Raw genomic sequence first — 19,238 nt, 5'->3', positions numbered from 1 at the left:
ATACCTTTTTTATAAACAACCACAATGTCATTATTAGATACACTTAAAAAGAAAGTCTTAATTGCATAATATCAAATATCCAGCCAGTGTTCAATGTCCCCCTGGTATTGTTACAAAAAAGGAAAAATTAGGTGGTTTGTTTGAATCAGAACCCAAACAAGATCCACACACTGTATTTGGTTGATAGATTTCAATCTTTTTTCCCCAGTTTTATTGACATATAATTGAAATAGAACATTGTATTAGTCCAAGGTATACAACAGGATCTGATATATGTATATATTGTGAAACGATTAACACAAGTTTAGTTAACATCAATCACCTCACAGTTACAAATCTTTTTCTTATGATGAGAACTTTTAAGATCAACTCTCTTAGCAACTTTCAAATATGCAATACAGTATTGTTAACTATAGTCACCATGCTGTACATTAGATCCAAGAACTTATTTATCTTATAACTGGAAGTTTGTGCCTTTTTACCACCTTCACCCATTTTCCCCACCACTGCCCCCTGGGCTCTGGCAGCCACCAGTCTGTTCTCTGCATCTGTGAGTTGGTTTTTTTAGATTCCACGTATAAATGAGATCATACAGAAACAGTCATTTTTCTATAGCATTTCTCATGTTCTAGATTTAACTAATTGCATCCCAATGGTGTCATTTTAATATGTTCATCTACTGAATTTTCCAAAAGATCTAGAAGCTTGATTAGATTTAGGTTCTCCCCCCCACCCCCCGCAGCCACCTCCCCCTGCTCCCCAGTAGGGGGAGAGAGAGAGAGACCAGAATAGTTCTTACCTGGTACTGTTTTTACTATAAGAATATATAATCTCATTGCCTCTTTTTGTGATATTAAGATTGATTAGCAGATTCGGGAGCTGTCAGTCTGACCTACTCGTTATAAAGCTCCTTATGTGTCTTTCACACTTACTGGTCATTAACCTAGAGTCATGATTTCATTAGGATTACAAAATGGTGATATTCTATCATCATCATCCCTTCTGAATTTTCTGAGATCGGTTATTTGGTTAACCTGAAATAAAGATGATATAGAAAAGGCAGGCTAAATGCTTCATTTTTTTCCTTTTATTTACTAGTTTTCACAATAAAAAGAGTTGATGCTCTAGCAACCTCTAAAGGAAGGTAACTGGTAAGGTGTTTATTTGTCTTTGATATATTTATGAACTCAGATTTTTAAAATTTTTTATTGTGATGGAACAGCATTTCTTGTAGCTTCTGCTTTATGAAAGTTTTTGCTATCTTGTTGATTGCACAGATATTAAATTAATAATGTATTTTCTTTGTAATTTTAACGTTGAGCATAATAAAGTACCCTTGGTGCCTTTTGGCTATTTTTGTTTGAATTCTGCTTTGTGAGATCAAGATGCGGACTCCCCGCTTTCTTTTAATTTGCATTTGCCTGGAAGATCTCTGCTCAGCATTTTATTTTTAACCTTTCTGACTCTGTTAGTGGAATGTCTCTTGTGCACAGCTTAGTGTCAAATTTGCTTTGTTAGCCAGGATGAAATCTTTTTCTTATAAAACACGAGTTCATCCTCTTTACATTTCTTTCTTTCTTTTTTTTTTGAGGAAGATTAGCCCTGAACTAACTGCTACCAATCCTCCTCTTTTTGCAGAGGACCCTGGCCCTGAGCTAACATCCATGCCCATCTTCCTCCACTTTATATGTGGGATGCCTACCACAGCATGGTGTGCCAAGTGGTGCTATGTCTGCACCTGGGATCTGAACCGGCGAACCCCAGGGCGCCAAAGTGGAACATGTGCACTTAACCGCTGTGCCACCAGGCCAGCCCCTGTTTACATTTATTGATATGACTGATTTGTATAGTTCTGTTGTGTTCTTTTATATATATATATTATATTTTATATGTCTTTTATATGTATGTGTAATTCTTCATTTTGTAGTCTCTTTGGTAAGCTCTTTCATTGTGGTTGTCTGTCTTTTGGATTTAGGGAACTTGTTCTTGTTCTACTGGTTACCTCTACAGTAATACCTTTTTATAATAACTTTGATTTCCTTAATTTTACATACCACCTGTTCTCTAGCATGAGCAACATTGAAATCTTATAACTTCTTTCCTCTGCTCCTTTCCCTCTAAATTTAAAGTAATATCCTTTCTTTCCCAATAAATACCAATAAAGATAACAAGCTTATTCCACTCTCCCCATTCTTTCCCCCTTTTGCATAATTTTGCTATAACATCATCAGAATACATAACCATTATATATTCTGTCACCCTTCTTTCCGTCATTTAGTCTTGGTTCTAGAGGTAATGTATCAAATGCTCACTACCAGTCTGTTATTGTCTTGATTGTTTGAAGCTTGTTCACAGCTCATGAAGACAATATTCCCTGAGTTCTTCATGATAACACTTTGTCGACTTTATGCTTGAAGGTCAGCTTGACTGGGTATAGTGGTTCACAATGCCTTTCTTTAAATATCTTAAATATGTTATTATTCCATTTACTTTTGGCATAAAGTGGCATCACAGAGTCTGATTGAAATCTGATTTTCTTTATAAGTAACAGCCGTTTTGACTGGATACTCATTTTTTTATCAATTATCAGGAGAGTTTTATTTATTTAAAATAGAATATGTTTCAGTATAGACCATTCTGAGTCAATTTCCCAGGTACTTGGTTTGCCCTTTTCATATGGATATTTGAGTTTTGTTTTAGCAAATTTTTCTTGAATTGTAGTTTTCAGAATTTGTTTTGTTGCTTTGATTTTCTTCTTCATGGACTTCTACTGTATGTATGTTAAATTACCTATGCCTAGTTTTTATATTCATCATTTTCTCCAGAATCATTTTTATCTCTTTATTTCTGTTATTTTAGTTTTGCTACATAGTTTGTTTCCCTTATGAAGTTATTCATGGCATCTTATTTATTCTTGTCTTCCTTCTAACTTGGTCTTCTTGTCTGAAATTATTTCTTAAATTTCTTATTCTTTCCTGAGCTCTGACAACAATATTTTCATTTCTTCTTATTGATTTATTTCTCAAATTCATTGAGAAAGTCTCATTTTTCAGGTTTTCTAAGTATGATTTGTAATTTTTTCAAGTTTCCATTTATAAGTTCTTTCAGCTCATTTTATAATGATGTCGGTTTTTCTGTTTTCTGGGCATATTTATCTGGCATGCCTTTGTTGTCTATAAGAATATTATTTAGTTCAGCTGCACTCTTTTCCTGTTCCTCTTCAGTATTTATTTCAGTAAATGGCATCTGTATTACCAGCTGTTCATGTTAGAATCCTGGAAGTCATTCTTAACACCCTTTACCTCTTCTAATCACCTAACTAATCCTGTCACCTCTAACTCTAAAATTTATTTTATGTGCTTTCAACTCCCAATTCCACCGCTAATTCCCTAGTCCAAGTCACCAGCATTACTCCTCTGAACTACCGCAGTAACGTCCTGCTTGTCTCCAAACATTTCTTGCCCCCTATATTGGTTAGTGGTTTTAGTTGCACACATCAGAATCTAACCTAGTTAGTTTCAGCAGAGCATAGATTTATTAAAGGATATTCACTCATAGGACCTCTAGGAGAGATGGAGATTCAGGCTTTGCAGCTAGGACCAATGCCTGACTCACAGTGCAAAAGCTGCCCCAGAAAAGACCCTGCCACCCCTGCTCAGCATGGATCCCACAGCTGTGCTGTTGAAGCTAGGGGACTAGGTTCTGGATGTCCTGCCACTGCCTTCTCCAGGATTTAGCCACTGGCCTTGCTCCCTCCCCAAAGTCAATTTTGTTCATGTTGCTCACTTCCTCTTTTTGCTCAATTCCTCATGAAATATCATGTTGGAGGCATGTTACTGGCAGCGCTAGAAACACATGCTCTTGCACTGACTGCAAGGGTGGAGGAGAGAGAGTTTTGGCTTCTCTCTAAGAAGAGAGAGGTTCAGTATGAGAAATTCTGCAAATGGAGAAGGGCCATCAGGAAATGAAGAGTAGCCACAAACATGATAAATGTCCTCTACATCCCATTCCAACTCATACGTCACACTGCGGCCAGAACATTCTCAAATACAAAGCTGATTATGTTATTATCTCACTTTAAATTAATTGTGGAAATTTAAAAACACACGAAAATACAGATATAAGAGGGTTAGGAATTTCCAGGTATCTGCCACCAAATTCAACAGATGTTTTGCCAATCTTGATTCATCCATCCTCCACCTGGTACCCCTCCCCAACTGGAGTATTTTGAAGCAAATCTCAGATATCATATAATTTCTATAATAAATTCTTCGGTATGTATCTTTAACAGATAAAGACATCTTAAAAGTATAACCATATTATTATCATGTATCTCAGAACTATCAATAATTCCTTAATATCTAATATTGTGTCTAGTTTCAAATGTCTTCAATTGTCTCAAAAATATCCTTTTACATTTGGTTTGTTTGAAGCAGGATCCAAAAAATTATCTATGTAATGCATTTGATTTATCTTGTTTCTTTTCATCTATGACTTCTGATCTCTTAACCTTTATTTTTTCCATGCCATTTCTTTTTTGAAGAAACTGGATCATTTGTCTATAGAATATATGACCTTTTGGGTTTAGATGATTACTTCCTAGGGGCAGCATTTCACTTGTTTATCCTCTGTATTTCCTGTAAACTGGCGTGATTTGATCCTAGTTCAATTTTGGGGAGGCAGGAACACTTCACAGGTGGTGCTGTGTACTTCCTGCTGCATCGAATCAGGAGATACATAATGCTTGCCCACTTTTAATGATGTTAAGAATGATCAGTGGGTTCAGGTGCTGTCAGCCTCATCCATCCTTCACCTAGTAGTTTTAGCGTTCATTGATGATTATTGCCCATTTCTATTTTTTCACTAGAGGTTGCTAAATGGAGATGTCTAATTCTTTTATTCCCTTTGTTTTTATTAGCGTGGATTCTTCTACAGAAAATAACTTTCCCTCATCACTATTCGATTACTCTGAAGTTAGGTACAGGAAAGGCAGAATAGACACTTGAGGCTTTATTTTCTAGTTTTCAGAATAAAAAGCTAAAGCCCTAGCAACCTCCAAAGGTGACAATGAGTTTCTTAGTTTTAACATCATTATGAACTCACAGGTTTTCACACATTTGATGTGTTTAAATCCACTGCAGGTATTCTTTTCAGTGCTTTAATTGTCCCATGTTTGGCCAGTAGGAGTCCCTTTATTTGACTCCCTTGTCCTTTTGGCAAGATTTCTATAGTCTTCGATAGCTCCCTTGCTTTCTGTCACAAGCTGTCTCAGGCTCAGCTTGCCCCACACCTGGAATCAACCGTTTCTACAAGAAGCCCAGGTTTCTTCTCAGAGACAGTGTTACCCCAAATGCCTTCCCACTTCTCTTAAACAAAGCCCAAAATACTCAGTAAGGTATAGTACCGTGCTTCCTAACACTGGTGTATCACAAATGGGTTGTATTTATAAATGGCAAATTGATCCCTTCAATGCTCTGGGTTATTGGTAGGCCTGTGTTGACTGAAGAAGCTGGGTAGAAGCAGCTTCACCCATTTTCCACCATGGCGCATACAGTACTTTCTATGATTGCAATGACAGGAAAACAGTTGGGAGGTGCAGGTGTAGTGGATAAATAAGTATATTTGTCAGCTCAGCAAACCTTTCTTTGGTGGAACCGCCTTTCGTCCACGCAGTTAAAAATCTTAGTCCATGTAATTGACATGAGCTGGACAGAGTTCTTCCCCTCCTCTCTCCCCCACACAGACAACTGCATTCCTAGAACGGATGCATGATCCAGGCCTGGGTTAGTAGAGGATTCCATTCCCCACCCATCTGGTCAGCTCGGGGATGGGTATGTAAGCTAAACTTGGCTACTTGGAGCCTTTTCGGATACTTCTGCCTAAGCCGTTTTTCTCTGGAATTGAGAGTTACAGAGAAACATTCTGTAACTTTCCTGTCAGGTCACATCCCCTGTTATTCATTTTTATAGCTCCCTATACTTCTCTTTCATCACCCTTCCCTCAAGCATAATCATCTGTGTAATCATCAGACTAATGTCTCACTTTCCTGCCAGTGTGTCCCATTCGGGGAGGGGCTCTGTGTATTCTGTTTACTGCTCTATCCCCGCCCATGACATGGTGATTGGCACATGACAGGTGCTCCTTCAATATGTATTGAAAGTATGAATAAGTAAAGTTTTAAGGCTTAAGGTACATATATAATAATAATCTTTATTAGAAAATGTACATTCACAATGTAAAATACATTAAATTACAAATGAGTCTGCAATAGTCAAAAACGGTACCCCAAATTTCCTCTCAAAATAAGTTAATCTATTCTTGAACAGATGCAGATAAGTAGTTTATCAGCTCCAAAACAACAAATTACATACAGATTTATTTCACTTTATGCAAGAGAAAAGTTTTATGTGAACTGGAGGAGTTTATTTCAAATGTAGCCAAGCTTAGCAAGGTAGCATGGAGATCTTTGTGAAGTTATAAATCCCTTCAAAATATGAAAATTACCCTTGAGTTTTCAAAAACATATCTTTTCTTAAATATATGCTATTTTTAGCAGTTTTTCATACCTTAGGGTCTCCTATCTTTTTCAATTTATACTCAACTTGTCCCACTCAAGACCTCAAGTAGGTGATTTTTTTCCTCCAAACTTTACTTCCCTGCTCTCTCCTCAGCCCCATGTATCTTTATCTCCTTTTGTGCCAGGATGTGTGCTGGTATAATCCCCCGGAGAAGAAAGTGCTCTCGATAAAAAGGAAGGTGGTAGTCATTTTTGCAAGGTTATCGTTGTCCTAAATTTTATTCAATATTATAAATCTTTAATGAAGTTGGGAAACTTCTCTATGGCATATTCTTGCATGGAAACAGGCCAACTATTATGCTAAGATTTTAAAAGCCCCAGTCAGTGGGCTTCAAATTATGTTTCTCAAATATTTCTGCTAATAGGAGTCACTGATATAAGTAACTTAATTTACCCTACAATTAGCAATTAATCAACTGCTATTACAACTTTCTGGGCTATTTCCCACACTATGAAAAATATAGTGGTTAAGAGTATGGACACTGAAGACAGACTGTTACTTAGACAAGTACCTTAACTTCTCTGTGCCTCTGTTCCTTCGTCTGTATAATGGGAATCATAATAATACCTGCATTCTATAAAATTTCTAAGAGAATTAAACTGTACACTACACTTACCTGGAATATGGAAAGAACTCTCTAAATATTTGCTATTATCATTTTCATCATTACTGTTACTGTTGTTTCTATCACGTACACAATCAAAACCAAGGGCGGAGTTTACTCTTTAGGATTAGAAGTGACCCAAAAAATATAAGATGGAGGAAGGTGGTGCAGAACATCAGGGAATATGGATCCCAGGACTTGACCAAACAGCCAGAAAACTGGCTGTGGTTCTGATAAATCTAACTGAAGCAGAGTCTTGCTGTGGGATGTGGAGAAGAGTGGAAACAATCTCTCAAATCTAATCATAGGATGATTTCTCTCAGGTTAAGCCTTCTATTAGAGCTGAAGAAGTTGGATTTAGAGTATAGCAAACTTCAAAAGCAAAAAAAAATCCAATTAAAAAATCAGCAGAGGCTCTGAATAGACATTTTTCCAAAGAAGACATATAGATGGCCAACAGGTACATGAAAAGGCACTCCACATCACTAATCCTCAGGGAAATGCAAATCAAAACCACAATGAGATATCACCTCACACCTGTTAGAATGGCTTTCATCAAAAACAGAAGGGATAACAAGTGTTGGCGAGGATGCAGAGAAAAGGAACAACTGTTCACTGTTGGTAAGAATGTAAATTGGTGTAAACATTACAGAAAACAGTATGGAGATTCCTCAAAAAATTAAGGATAGAACTACCATATGATCTGGCAACCCCACTTCTGGGTATATGTCCAAGGGAGCTGAAGGCAGGCTCTGGAAGAGATATCTGCACCCCCATGTTCACTGTGGCATTATGCTGCAACAGCCAAGAGACGGAAACAACCAATGGATGGATAAGGGAGATGTGACGTGTGTGTGTTTATATATATATTTAATGGAATATTATTCAGTCACAAGAAAGAAGATCTTTCCATGTGTGACAACGTAGATGGACCTTGAGGGCATTATGCTAAGTGAAATAAGTCAGAAAAGGACAAATCCTGTATATCGCTTGTATGCGTAATCTAAAAGAGCCGAACTATTGGAGGTGGAGAGTGGAATGACAGTTGCAAGGGGCCGGAGGGTGAAGGAAATGGGGAGATGATGGTCAAAGAGTACCAACTTCTGTGATAAGATGAATAAATTCTGGGGATCTCTTGCACGGTATGGGGATTATAGTTAATAGCACTGGATTAGATACTTAAAAGTTGCTAAGAGAGTAGATCTTAAATGTTCTCACCATAAAAAAGAAATGGTGATTATGTGATGGGATGGAGGAGTCAGCTAATGATGGTGGTCATCATTTTACAATATATAAATGTATCAAATCAACATGAACACCTTAAACTTACACAATGTTATATATCAATTATATCTCAATAAAGCTGAAAAAAGCAAGCAAACAAACAAAAAGACACAGGGAGAAGAAATCCATCTGCAAGCCAAGGAGAGAGGCCTCAGAAGAAACCAACGCGGCCACCACCTTGATCCTGGACTTAGAAGCTCCAGAACTGTGAGACAAAAATTTCTGTTGTTCAAGCCAAAAAAAAAAAAAAAAAAAAAAAAACGAGTACAGCAAACAGTATAAAGTGCAGATTATAGTGTTTACACTCAAATTTGAACATATTTATAACTCGGAAAAGTATTTAGAAATATTTTTGCAATTTTTTATAATACTGATAATCCATATACATAGTTCTGTACTAGCTCCTTTTATCAGCATTCAACTTACATAGAGGTAGAAATGTATTACAGAGAGTATGACATAGCCAGCTTCAAGTAAAGTCAGTAAATTGTTAGATTGAAGCCATTTTGCCTCAAATATTTATTAGCATGACTAGATTGGGGCTGTCATGGCCCATCCAAATGTAAAATTCTGCAGTTCTGAATAGCTATGCAGACAGAGGTTGAAAACTTGTGTCCTCCCTGCCACTACTGAGAGATGGGAACAGTAAGTAACGAAAGTGCTAGTTTTTCTCCAGAATTTAAGGGAGTTGAAAAATGCCAATAATTTTAATAAACCATTTGCCATTACTGGTTGTGTTTCTAAAGTGAATACCTGGGCTTGTGTTTCTAAAGTGAATTATGTATTAGCACTTGAAAGAAAAAGTAGCTAGCCCTACTGAAGGTAGTGAAATCCATCTTGATCTCTTAATGCTCTTTATTGCTGAAATATTAGTATTATTTGTACTCATCTACTAACTTAGGTGTTACTTAGTGAGATCCTGAATTAAAATAAGACAGAAGGTGTGTACTGAAAACAATGACTTACAGCAGGTAAGGCAGGATGGCAGGCATGGTAAGTGGAAAATTTAAGAGTCATGATTTTTATTTCATAAAGAAATAATAGAAAGTAATTGGTAATTGGTAATAATAGAAAGTGCATTTTTTTAATAAATAAAAAGTAGGTACTTTCAAATAAAAGTACCTATTTAGATAAACAATTTCTATGATTTCATTTGTTATAGGGAATTCATACAGAACTCTCCTTATGGTCTCACTGCATTGATATTCTCTCATTATTTTAATGACGCCTCTGCAGTTTGAATTGAGTACAACTTCACATTTATAGACTATTGTCCATTCACTGAAGAGTTCATGCAACCCAAAAAAAGGTGTTATGTGAAGAATATTTCCTTTTTGCGATAAGGAAATTATGATCTAGAATGTTTTTCTATTATCTTACTATTCCTAATTACACATAGTCAATATATGTTCTTGTTATTCAAAATACACGATATCTGCAGCCTGACTTTTGGAAACTGACTCAGCAGTTGTCTAGCAGAGCCTCAGAAGAGGAAGCCCCACACAGCAATACTTTCCATCACAGTCTCAGCTAGGTTACTCTGGGATCCTTCCACGCCTGACAGAAAAGGCGATGAGTCTTCTGTAAACCACTCCCAGGAGTGTGATGGTGAGCACCACGAGTCCACACACAAGGCTGAACGCCCAGCGTGGGCCCCAGGAAGTGTACACCTGGCTGATGAACACGGGTCCAAGAATCCGTGCTGCACTTCCAGAAGCTGTTAACCAGCCCATATACACTCCCTGTAGGGGTGGGGAAGGGAGAAGCAGGTTGATATTCAAGTTTAGTTACTATTACCAAACTATGGCAAACTCACAAGAGTCATTTTCTCCATCTTTTATTTTTAAATTAAATATAAAATGCCTCTCTATAAAAATAGCAAATAATGAACAATAAACTTACTTGAGGATCATCAGTTTAGGAAAAATAAAAAGGGACAAACTTAATGTCTACTGAAGCCCTGGGAGCAATATAATTTATTAATTTCTCTCTTAAGGCTAACATTTATTTTTTACTTGCTGTCTTCCAGACACTGTGTTAGGGACTTTATAAATATTGTTTCCAATTCTCACAAATTTCTAAGGTTGGTGTTATCTCCACTTAACAAAAGTGGGAGCTGAAGCTCAGAAAATTCAAGTAACTTGTCCAAGAAATTTGAAACCATGTTTAGCAGACTCCACTGCACCACCTTCCACTATGCCACGAGGCCACTCCTCCAACTACTGTCCCCAAAACTACAACCCGTACAGTCTACCCAAGAACGCACAATGCAGCATTATTTTTAATATCCCCAAACTGAAAACAACCTAAACATCCATCAATGGTGGACTCAGTAAATAAATTACGGTGTATTTAATGAATGGAATGCTAAGCAGTTACTTAAAAGAATAAGGTCTTATATACAGTAAGATCTTATAATGAGAATACATCTTATATGCATTGACATGGAAAGAAGGATATGGCATATTAAGCAAAAATAAAAAAATTCAAGAAGCAGAAAAGATTTTAGGTACATGAGATATAATATAGTCTTTTATATTTTTAAAGAAAGGCATGGGTGTGGATATGTTTGAATAATAGAAAAATGTCTTGAAGGGTACAAATGAAGTAAACTGTGGTTGACTTCAGTGTGGTGAGGCTAAAGGGAGCCTTCATTTTCTGAATTATTCTAATTATTTGAATTTTGCTATAACCATCATGTATTGTTTTTATAATTAACAAGCTTTCATTCCTGACTTTGAAAATTTGAAAATACAATTTTATAGATTAAAAAACCCAGAAATTACCAAAATTTTTTACCTACTATTATAGCTTAAAAACACAGATGTTAAAAATTTTTTCTTTGCTTTATTTCAATAGAGAAACACTAATTTCTGCCCTGAAAATGTAAAACTATCAGTTTAATTTTTAAAGAAGAAAATTTCATTTTGTGGCCATTTAAATAACTGCTACTAAAAAGAAGAGTCAGAAGTAAAACCCAGAAATAGCCTGAATGTGCAATAATAGGAAAATGACTGAATAAATGATGGTACATACACAGAATGGAATACAACGTCTCTGTTAAAAATAATTTTATAAAAGAAAATTAAATGTCATGGGAGAATATTTATCATATATTGTTATATATATACATATATATAAGAAAATTACAAAATAGTATCAATGATATAATCTTATTTTTGTGTTAAACACACAGATCCGTACACACAGACATAGATAAAAGACTGGAAGTGGAAGTACAATTTCACCAAAATGTTAGTAGTAATTGTTGCTTTGATATTTTTCTTCATTTTGCTTCTATATTTTTCTAATTCTTATATAATGAATATGGACATTCCTGTAATAAAAACTAATTTTAAAATATACAGAGCTGTTGGACACTTGGAAGACTGTTGTGTTGTCATCTCTGGGTAATTGTCCCTAGGGCCATATGAAATTAAGCCTAGATCCAAATCTGCCCATCACTTTTTTTTTTTGGTTCCCTAACTGTTGCCTAGTTTAAGAAGGAGTTTCAGAAATTTACGCATCAGGTATTTTTTCTATGAAAATGATTTTGAGCTCATAATCTCTCAGTTCAAGACATCTCTTTGAGTTCTAACTTAGAGCAGGTTTTAGTTAAATTTCAGCATACATTCCTGTATGTACTTTACAAAAGTTGTTTTTTTAAAAATTTAACATAGTGAATATGATTTAAAAAATCCCCTAAATCAGCTGGTGTAAAAATACAGAATGGCAGCAAAAAATGTGAGTACTTACAAGTATACTTTACATAATTGCAATGTCAAGGTCATGACTCACCTGAGGTTTGGGTCCCAGAATCTTTGAATATAACGTATAGGACATAACATTGCAGGATGGATAGCCTATTCCGATCAGCACAGCTGACGTGAGGAACTGGGCCACGTGGATCATGGGTGTGTAGAGGCACCAGGCTTGTTCAATTGGGCAACCAGTTGGTCCTTCATTGTGATCGTCTCTTGGAGACTTCCAAAGAGTAATAATAATTTCCCCAAATGTGGTATTAGGGATTGAATTATTACGTAAATCTGAAAAAACAAAATTAGTACAGTGCATTACTTGTCAATTTTGGATGGATAACAGTGGCTAACATTACAGAATGATGTATGGCTATACCTTGCCACTGTATTTTGGGAAACTGATTTCCCCAAGGTAACAAGATAAAGAAGCCAACCCACACAACGATGAGTCCTCCCAGTAGAATAGCACGCTCGCCAATCCTGTTAAAGAACAGAAACTCTGTAATTTAAAAATGAAACGTTATATTATAACACAGTTTCATTAATTTTATAATTTTAAAAACTATAAGTAAAACAGTATCTTGATACTTTTAGTGATATACCAATTAACATGAATGCTAAATATAATTTACCACTAAAAGGAACCAGGACTCCTCTGAAAACTGGCTGATTTCAGGTCTGGGATAGAAAATGTATATGATGAGCCTGGACATCTTGTCATACCAGAGAGCACAGAAGCTATCAATGACTACCAGGTCATGAAAAAAGGACTCAGAGCCAATTGGAAGATGCTGACCCCAAACACAATGAGAACACCAAAAGGAATAGTAATGACAGTGGACTGAAACACATAAAAATGTTATAATCTATGAATTCATACTACATTAAAATAAAATACTTTTGATCACTTTTAGAGGATGTTAGGGAACTAACTCATTTTTTCAAAAATCAATTAACAGGGGCCAGCCCAGTGGGATAGTGGTTAAGTTCGAAGGCTCTGCTTCAGTGGCTTGGGGTTCACAGGTTTGGATCCTGGGCAGGGACCTACACACCGCTCATCAAGCCATGCTGTGGCAGCATCCCACATACAACATGGAGGAAGACTGGCACAGACGTTAGCTCAGGCACAATCTTCTTCAAGCAAAAAGAGGAAGATGGGCAACAGATACTAGCTCAGGGTCAGTCTTCCTCACTAAAAAAAATCAATTAATAAAAGGAAATAATCACCCTGTCTTTCCTGTACAAACTAAACCTCAGGATACCCAAATAGTTGGTAGGAGGAGGGTTCTCTTTATAGGAAGTATTCCAGCAAATGAAGAAATGACAGAATTAAAATACCAGCATTTTGCAATGATCTATTAATGAATTAATGGATCTAGGGAATGATCACTGGCCTCTTACATCATACACTACATTTCTCCTGAGGTAGGGACATACCACATATAAAGTATTCTTGCCAAAAAAATTGAGCTCAAATCTCATCAAGCTTCTATATCTAAGTACCAATTTTTGACAAATATAGTAGACACAGGAAAATGTTTAAAAGAAAAAAAAAAAACCTCAGGGATTCAATTCGCAAGATTCAAATGTGGGAAACTATAGGGCAAGTCTCCTGGTTTCTTCAGTTTGTAAAGGGAAAAAAAAGAGAGAGAGATGGAAAAGAAACCTACAGATTAAAAGAGACTTAAGACTTAAGACTTAAGAGCCTAAGTAAGCTGTGAAACAAAATAAAACAATTTAAAACAAATTAAAAAAAATTTGAGACAGTGGAGAAAATTTGAACACTGCCTGGATATTTGATGATATTTAGAAATAACTGTAATTTTTTTACATGTGATAATGTTCTCATCATTAACTTTTACAGATATGTACTGAAATATTTATGGAAAACATGAAATGATGTCTGGGACTGGGTTCAAAATAATTCAGGCGTGGGGGACAGGGAATGTGGAGCAGGTGGAGGTGTCCAGGGGTTTACAATTGTTGAAGCTGGGTAATGGATATTGGAGATTCAGTACATGATGCTCTCTACACCTTAATCTTCCATAATAGGAAGTGAAATACACAAACAAGACCAAAGGCTTCCTAAAACAAAACAAACAAATCCAAATGCTTCCCAGCACCCTCAGAATACATGCTAGGCTTCACCTCTTTCCAACCTCATCTTCTCCCATTGGCCATTTCTCTCACGATCTGGCCAACCGGCCTTCCTGCTTGTTCCTTAAACACATAAAGCTCAGTCTTCTGGGTGAAGACACTTCCAGGCCATTGCATGGCTGGTCTCTGACTTCACCCAGGTCTCTGCTTGGATGTACGGTCGTGCCCCCTTATCCGCGGGAGATAAATTACAAGACCCCCAGTGGATGCCTGAAACAATGGATAGTACTGAACCCTATATACACTACATTTTTTCATACATACCTATGATAAAGTTTAATTTATAAATTAGGCACAGTAAGAGATTAACAATAACTAATAATAAAAAAGAATAATTATAACAATATACTGTAATAAAAGTTTTCTGAATGTCCTCTCAAAATATCTTATTGTACTGTACTCACCATTCTTCTTGTGATGATGTGAGATGATAAAATGCCTACAAGATGAGGTGAATGACGTAGACACTGTGACGTAGAGTTATGCTACTACGGACCTTCTGACTACGTCAGAAGAGGATCATCTGCTTCCTCCTTCTACCCAGTTGACCACGGGCAACTGAACACGTGGATAAGGGGGTACTACTGTAACTTCCTCCAACAGGCCTTCCTTGAGTACTCCATTAAAATGACACTTTCCTCTTTCTCGGTCCTGACCTTACCTCTCTTTATTCTATTCCTCTGCTCTATTCTTCTTCCTAGTACCTTTCACTACCTGACTTCACATTTGTGTTCACTGGCTTTCTCCTCAAGAGAATACGAGCTCTTTGAAGGTACAGAATTGGACAGTCTGTAAGAAGGCCTACCAGCAGAACTGCTCTGCTTCTGTAGCAAGATGTAATGCATTTCTATTATTTAACTTTGAACAGGAATCTACGCCTCTGTCATGTCTCCAGCTGTACCGTGGCCCTCTACTTGGCTCTATAAAGACAGGAGTCTTCGTATTACCCCTTACAGCATCTAACCCCACACACTGACAATATGTGTTAATTGATTTCAGAACTTAAGTTCTAAAGTATTATGAAAGTATTTTAGGAATAATTAAATCGTTAGAACTGTCTAAATGCAACTAATGTCCTACCCCAGACTACATAAATGAGCTTAATTTTACATAAGAATTTCCCCCAAAGTGTGTTCTTTACAGTTGCAGTTTTACAAAATGCCTCTAAAAAAGCGTTCTGTGGTCAAAGTCAAAAATAACTCTGAGAAATGCTATATACTGTATTTGTCATTATGGTGATATAGCATATGTATATATATATATGTAAGATTTAGAAGTTTAGAGTAAAGAAGTTTGGTAATTTTAAGCAGAATTTTCCAGACTTAACGACTGAATCTCTTTTGTTGTATAACATATATTACCACAGCACAACAAGGTTTTATGAAATACACTTTTAGAAATAAATAAAACATAACATAAAAAAGATACATTAGAAGACAATTATTCACTTTGTAAAGTATCCTTTTTTGTTAATGCTTTTTTGGTGAAGAAGACTGGCCCTGAACTGACATCTGTTATCAATCTTCCTTTTTTTGCTCCTCTCCAAAGCCCCAGTGCATAGTTGTATATCCTAGTTGTAAGCCATTCTAGTTCGTCTATGTAGGATGCTGCCACAGCATGGCTTGATGGGCAGTGTGTAGGTCTGCACCCAGGATCTGAATTGGCAAACACTGGGCTGTGGAAGCGGGGCATGTGAACTTAACCACTCGGCCATGGGGGTAGCCCTGTAAAGTATCTTGCTTTACCAAAGAATATGCCATATGGTATAGAAATTTCATGCTCCCTTAATAAATTTTAAATCTGTTTGCAAACGTTCAAGGACTAAAACTAATACATAATGAGAGAAAAGCTTTAAATCATTTTACTAACATTCATTTACGTTGCTAGCTCTATTTCATTTCACTTTAAATAAATAGATTTGAAACAAAGCCAAAGACACATAACTTACTTTTTGGAAAGTAATTTAATCCCCATGAAAATAATAACTGCCTCAACTCCAAGAGCAGCAAGTATTATCCCACCATATAACACAGCTTGTTCTCGAGTCCAGGCATACATATCCATTGTTAATGGAGTAACGATGCTAAGAAAAACGAAAAAGAAATTATTCTTATTTTATTAAAATCAGTCATTGTTACTGAAAGTTGAAATAGAAGCTTTAATAATGATACCGACACATTCAAGAATTTGAATCCCTTTTAACAATGACACCAGATCTACATAAACAAAAATTTTAACATGTTTTAGGCACATTTTGTTACATGCACAAGCTACTAAGTTTGGCTATTTGTGTTTTTATTTCTTAATATTCATTTTAATTATATAAGTAATATATCCACATTGCAAAAAGTTTGAAAAACAGGAAGAAGAAATAAACCAACTGTACTTCCTATCATTCTAATATAACTAAATAATCATGGTTATATTTTGATTTAAATTGGTCTCTTTTCAATGAAATACTGTAACTATTATTAAGTTATTAGAACCTTCTGGCATTTTTTCTTTTGCTCAGTCTCTTCCTGTTTCATCCCTGTCTTGGAATGTATGTATTTTTCTTCCACTTCTGAATGTCTCTCTTCCTTTATATTACTGTCTCTCTCCTTCCTTGCCAAGCTTCTTTTCCTACTTTCTATCGCCTTCTGTTTAACTGGCTACAAAATAGAATTTAAATATATTTAAAATATTCATTCTTAAAAAAAAAAAGAATATGGCCACTTTTAATTTTAAAGTCAGATGAGCTGAGGTGGAAAATAGTTTGATGGTTTCTTAATAAATTAAACATGGAATTACGATATGATTCAGCAATTCCACTTCTGGGTATATTCTCAAGAGAAGTGAAAGCAGAGACTCCAATAGATACTTGTACACCAATGTTCATTGCAACATTATTATCAACAGGGAAAAGGCAGAAATAACCCAAATGTCCACTGACAAATGATGGATAAACAAAATTGGTATATACATACAATAGAATATTCTTCATCCATAAAAAGGTCTGAAATTCTGACACATGCTACAACAAGGATGAACTTGAAAACATCATGCTAAGTGAAATAAGCAAGACACAAAAGGACAAAAGTTGTATGATCCATTTATATGAAGTACCTAGAATAGGCAAATTCATAGAGAGAGAAAGTAGAATAGAGGTTACCAGGGGCTAGGTGAGGGGTAATGGGGATTTCTCATTTAATGGGTGTAGAGCTCCCATTTGGGATGATGAAAATTCAGTTCTGGAAATGGATAGTGGTGATGGTTGCACAACATTGTGAATGTACTTAATACCACTGAATTGTACAATTAAAAATAGTTTAAATGGGGGGCTGGCCTGGTGGTGCAGTGGTTAAGTTTGCACATTCTACTTCGGCGGCCAAGGGTTTGCCGATTAGGATCCTGGGTGTGGACATGGCACTGCTTGGCAAGCCATGCTGTGGTAGGCATCCCACATATAAAGTAGAGGAAGATGGACATGGATGTTAGCTCAGGGCCAGTCTTCCTCAGCAAAAAAGAGGAGGATTGGCAGCGAATGTTAGCTCAGGGCTAATCTTCCTCAAAAAAAAAAAAGCTTAAATAGTAAATTTCATGTTGTATATATTTGGCCACAATCTAAAAAATGCCCCTCAAATCAGATGAGCTGAAATTTTCATATATCTCAATAATTTTAAAATAAAAAAATCAAGCAAACCTACATGTACTGGCATTAAAATGTTATAATGTATTGGTAAGGGAATAAACCAAGTTGTCAAATGATATTACATATTCTATATTGGTTTAATAGACACACACACATGTACACATATAGCAATACTTATAGTTGTATAGAAAAAGTGTTAAAAAAATACACACAAGTATTAGCAGTGGTTAGCTCCAGGGAAAGTAGATGTGGAAATACTGTTGTAAGGTTTGGAATATTTATAACAAGAACGTACTGTTTTTATAATATAATTGAAAGGCACTTTAAAAATAAAAAGCCATATGATAACTAAAGGTCAAAAAAGCCTAAACAAGGCAGAGATTTTGTAATATACATACTAGTTTTTTTCAGGATTAGAGCTTAAATAAGTTAAAATTGACAGACTGAACTCCATATACATAACTAGGGAATTATATAGCTTAAAGTTAATTAAATCATGACAATAAAGTTTTATAACTACATTTGCCATAAATCTCAGAGGAAAGGGGGAAGACTTGTGAAAGAGATTCCTTAAGGAAGTAAGATAAGGTAGTAAGATTACAGAGAATTAACTGCATTCAAGTTAAAAGCATAAAAAAATATATATATCTTTTACATGATGACAAGAAAAATATGCCTTACATAAAGTTTTTGAGAAAATCTATATGCTTGATTAAAGCAGTAAGAAATACAGGTTATTGACACAATCTGATTTAGATGAAGACAGAATAAAACTTACGTTTCAAAAAGGGCAAAGATAAATAGAACCACGAAAAACAAAACATTGGTGGACGCAACAGCAACTTGATCAATATTTCCTTGGGGATCCTGAACTTCATCTGGACTTGCTGGAGCAAACAGGAGAAAAAAATTATATTACCTACACATCTAATCTTTCTTACAGCACTAAAATAATATAGAAATTATAAGTAACAAATTCTATGACTAAAGATTGAAAATCATTTTTACGCTTCAAAGCAGTTTAAAAGTAACAACGTATACGACAGAAATAATTTTTAAATAGCATTTAAAAGCAAAATGAACTTTCTTCCCAGAAGATACACTTCAATTCCATTATCTACAGGAAATACTCAGATTTTCTATTTGGTGTCTCTCAATCCAAAATAGGGATGTATTTTATAGAATTCTACAAAATGATCTCATATGAAATACATTTGCTTTAAATT

The 19,238-nt window shown here is 35.7% G+C and overlaps 1 protein-coding gene across 3 annotated transcripts in view; it reads right to left on the bottom strand.

Moving 5' to 3' along the window:
• Positions 1 to 6,190: 6,190 nt before the first annotated feature.
• Positions 6,191 to 19,238, bottom strand: part of MFSD8 (major facilitator superfamily domain containing 8) — a 36,050-nt gene continuing 23,002 nt past the window's right edge. For all 3 annotated transcript variants that reach the window (XM_001501730.7, XM_070259302.1, XM_070259291.1), the window contains 5 exons: positions 18,791 to 18,899; positions 16,330 to 16,464; positions 12,601 to 12,704; positions 12,265 to 12,512; positions 6,191 to 10,208 (listed from right to left, as the gene is read on the bottom strand). In XM_001501730.7, coding sequence (XP_001501780.5) covers positions 10,002 to 10,208; positions 12,265 to 12,512; positions 12,601 to 12,704; positions 16,330 to 16,464; positions 18,791 to 18,899 — 803 coding nt within the window. In that variant the 3' untranslated portion in view covers positions 6,191 to 10,001. The remainder of the gene's footprint in view (positions 10,209 to 12,264; positions 12,513 to 12,600; positions 12,705 to 16,329; positions 16,465 to 18,790; positions 18,900 to 19,238) is intronic.

Source organism: Equus caballus, chromosome 2 (assembly GCF_041296265.1).
Source record: "Equus caballus isolate H_3958 breed thoroughbred chromosome 2, TB-T2T, whole genome shotgun sequence".
Lineage (NCBI taxonomy): Eukaryota > Metazoa > Chordata > Mammalia > Perissodactyla > Equidae > Equus > Equus caballus.
The sequence above is the reverse complement of the archived record's forward strand: the minus strand, read 5'-3'. Positions and strand labels throughout refer to the sequence as shown.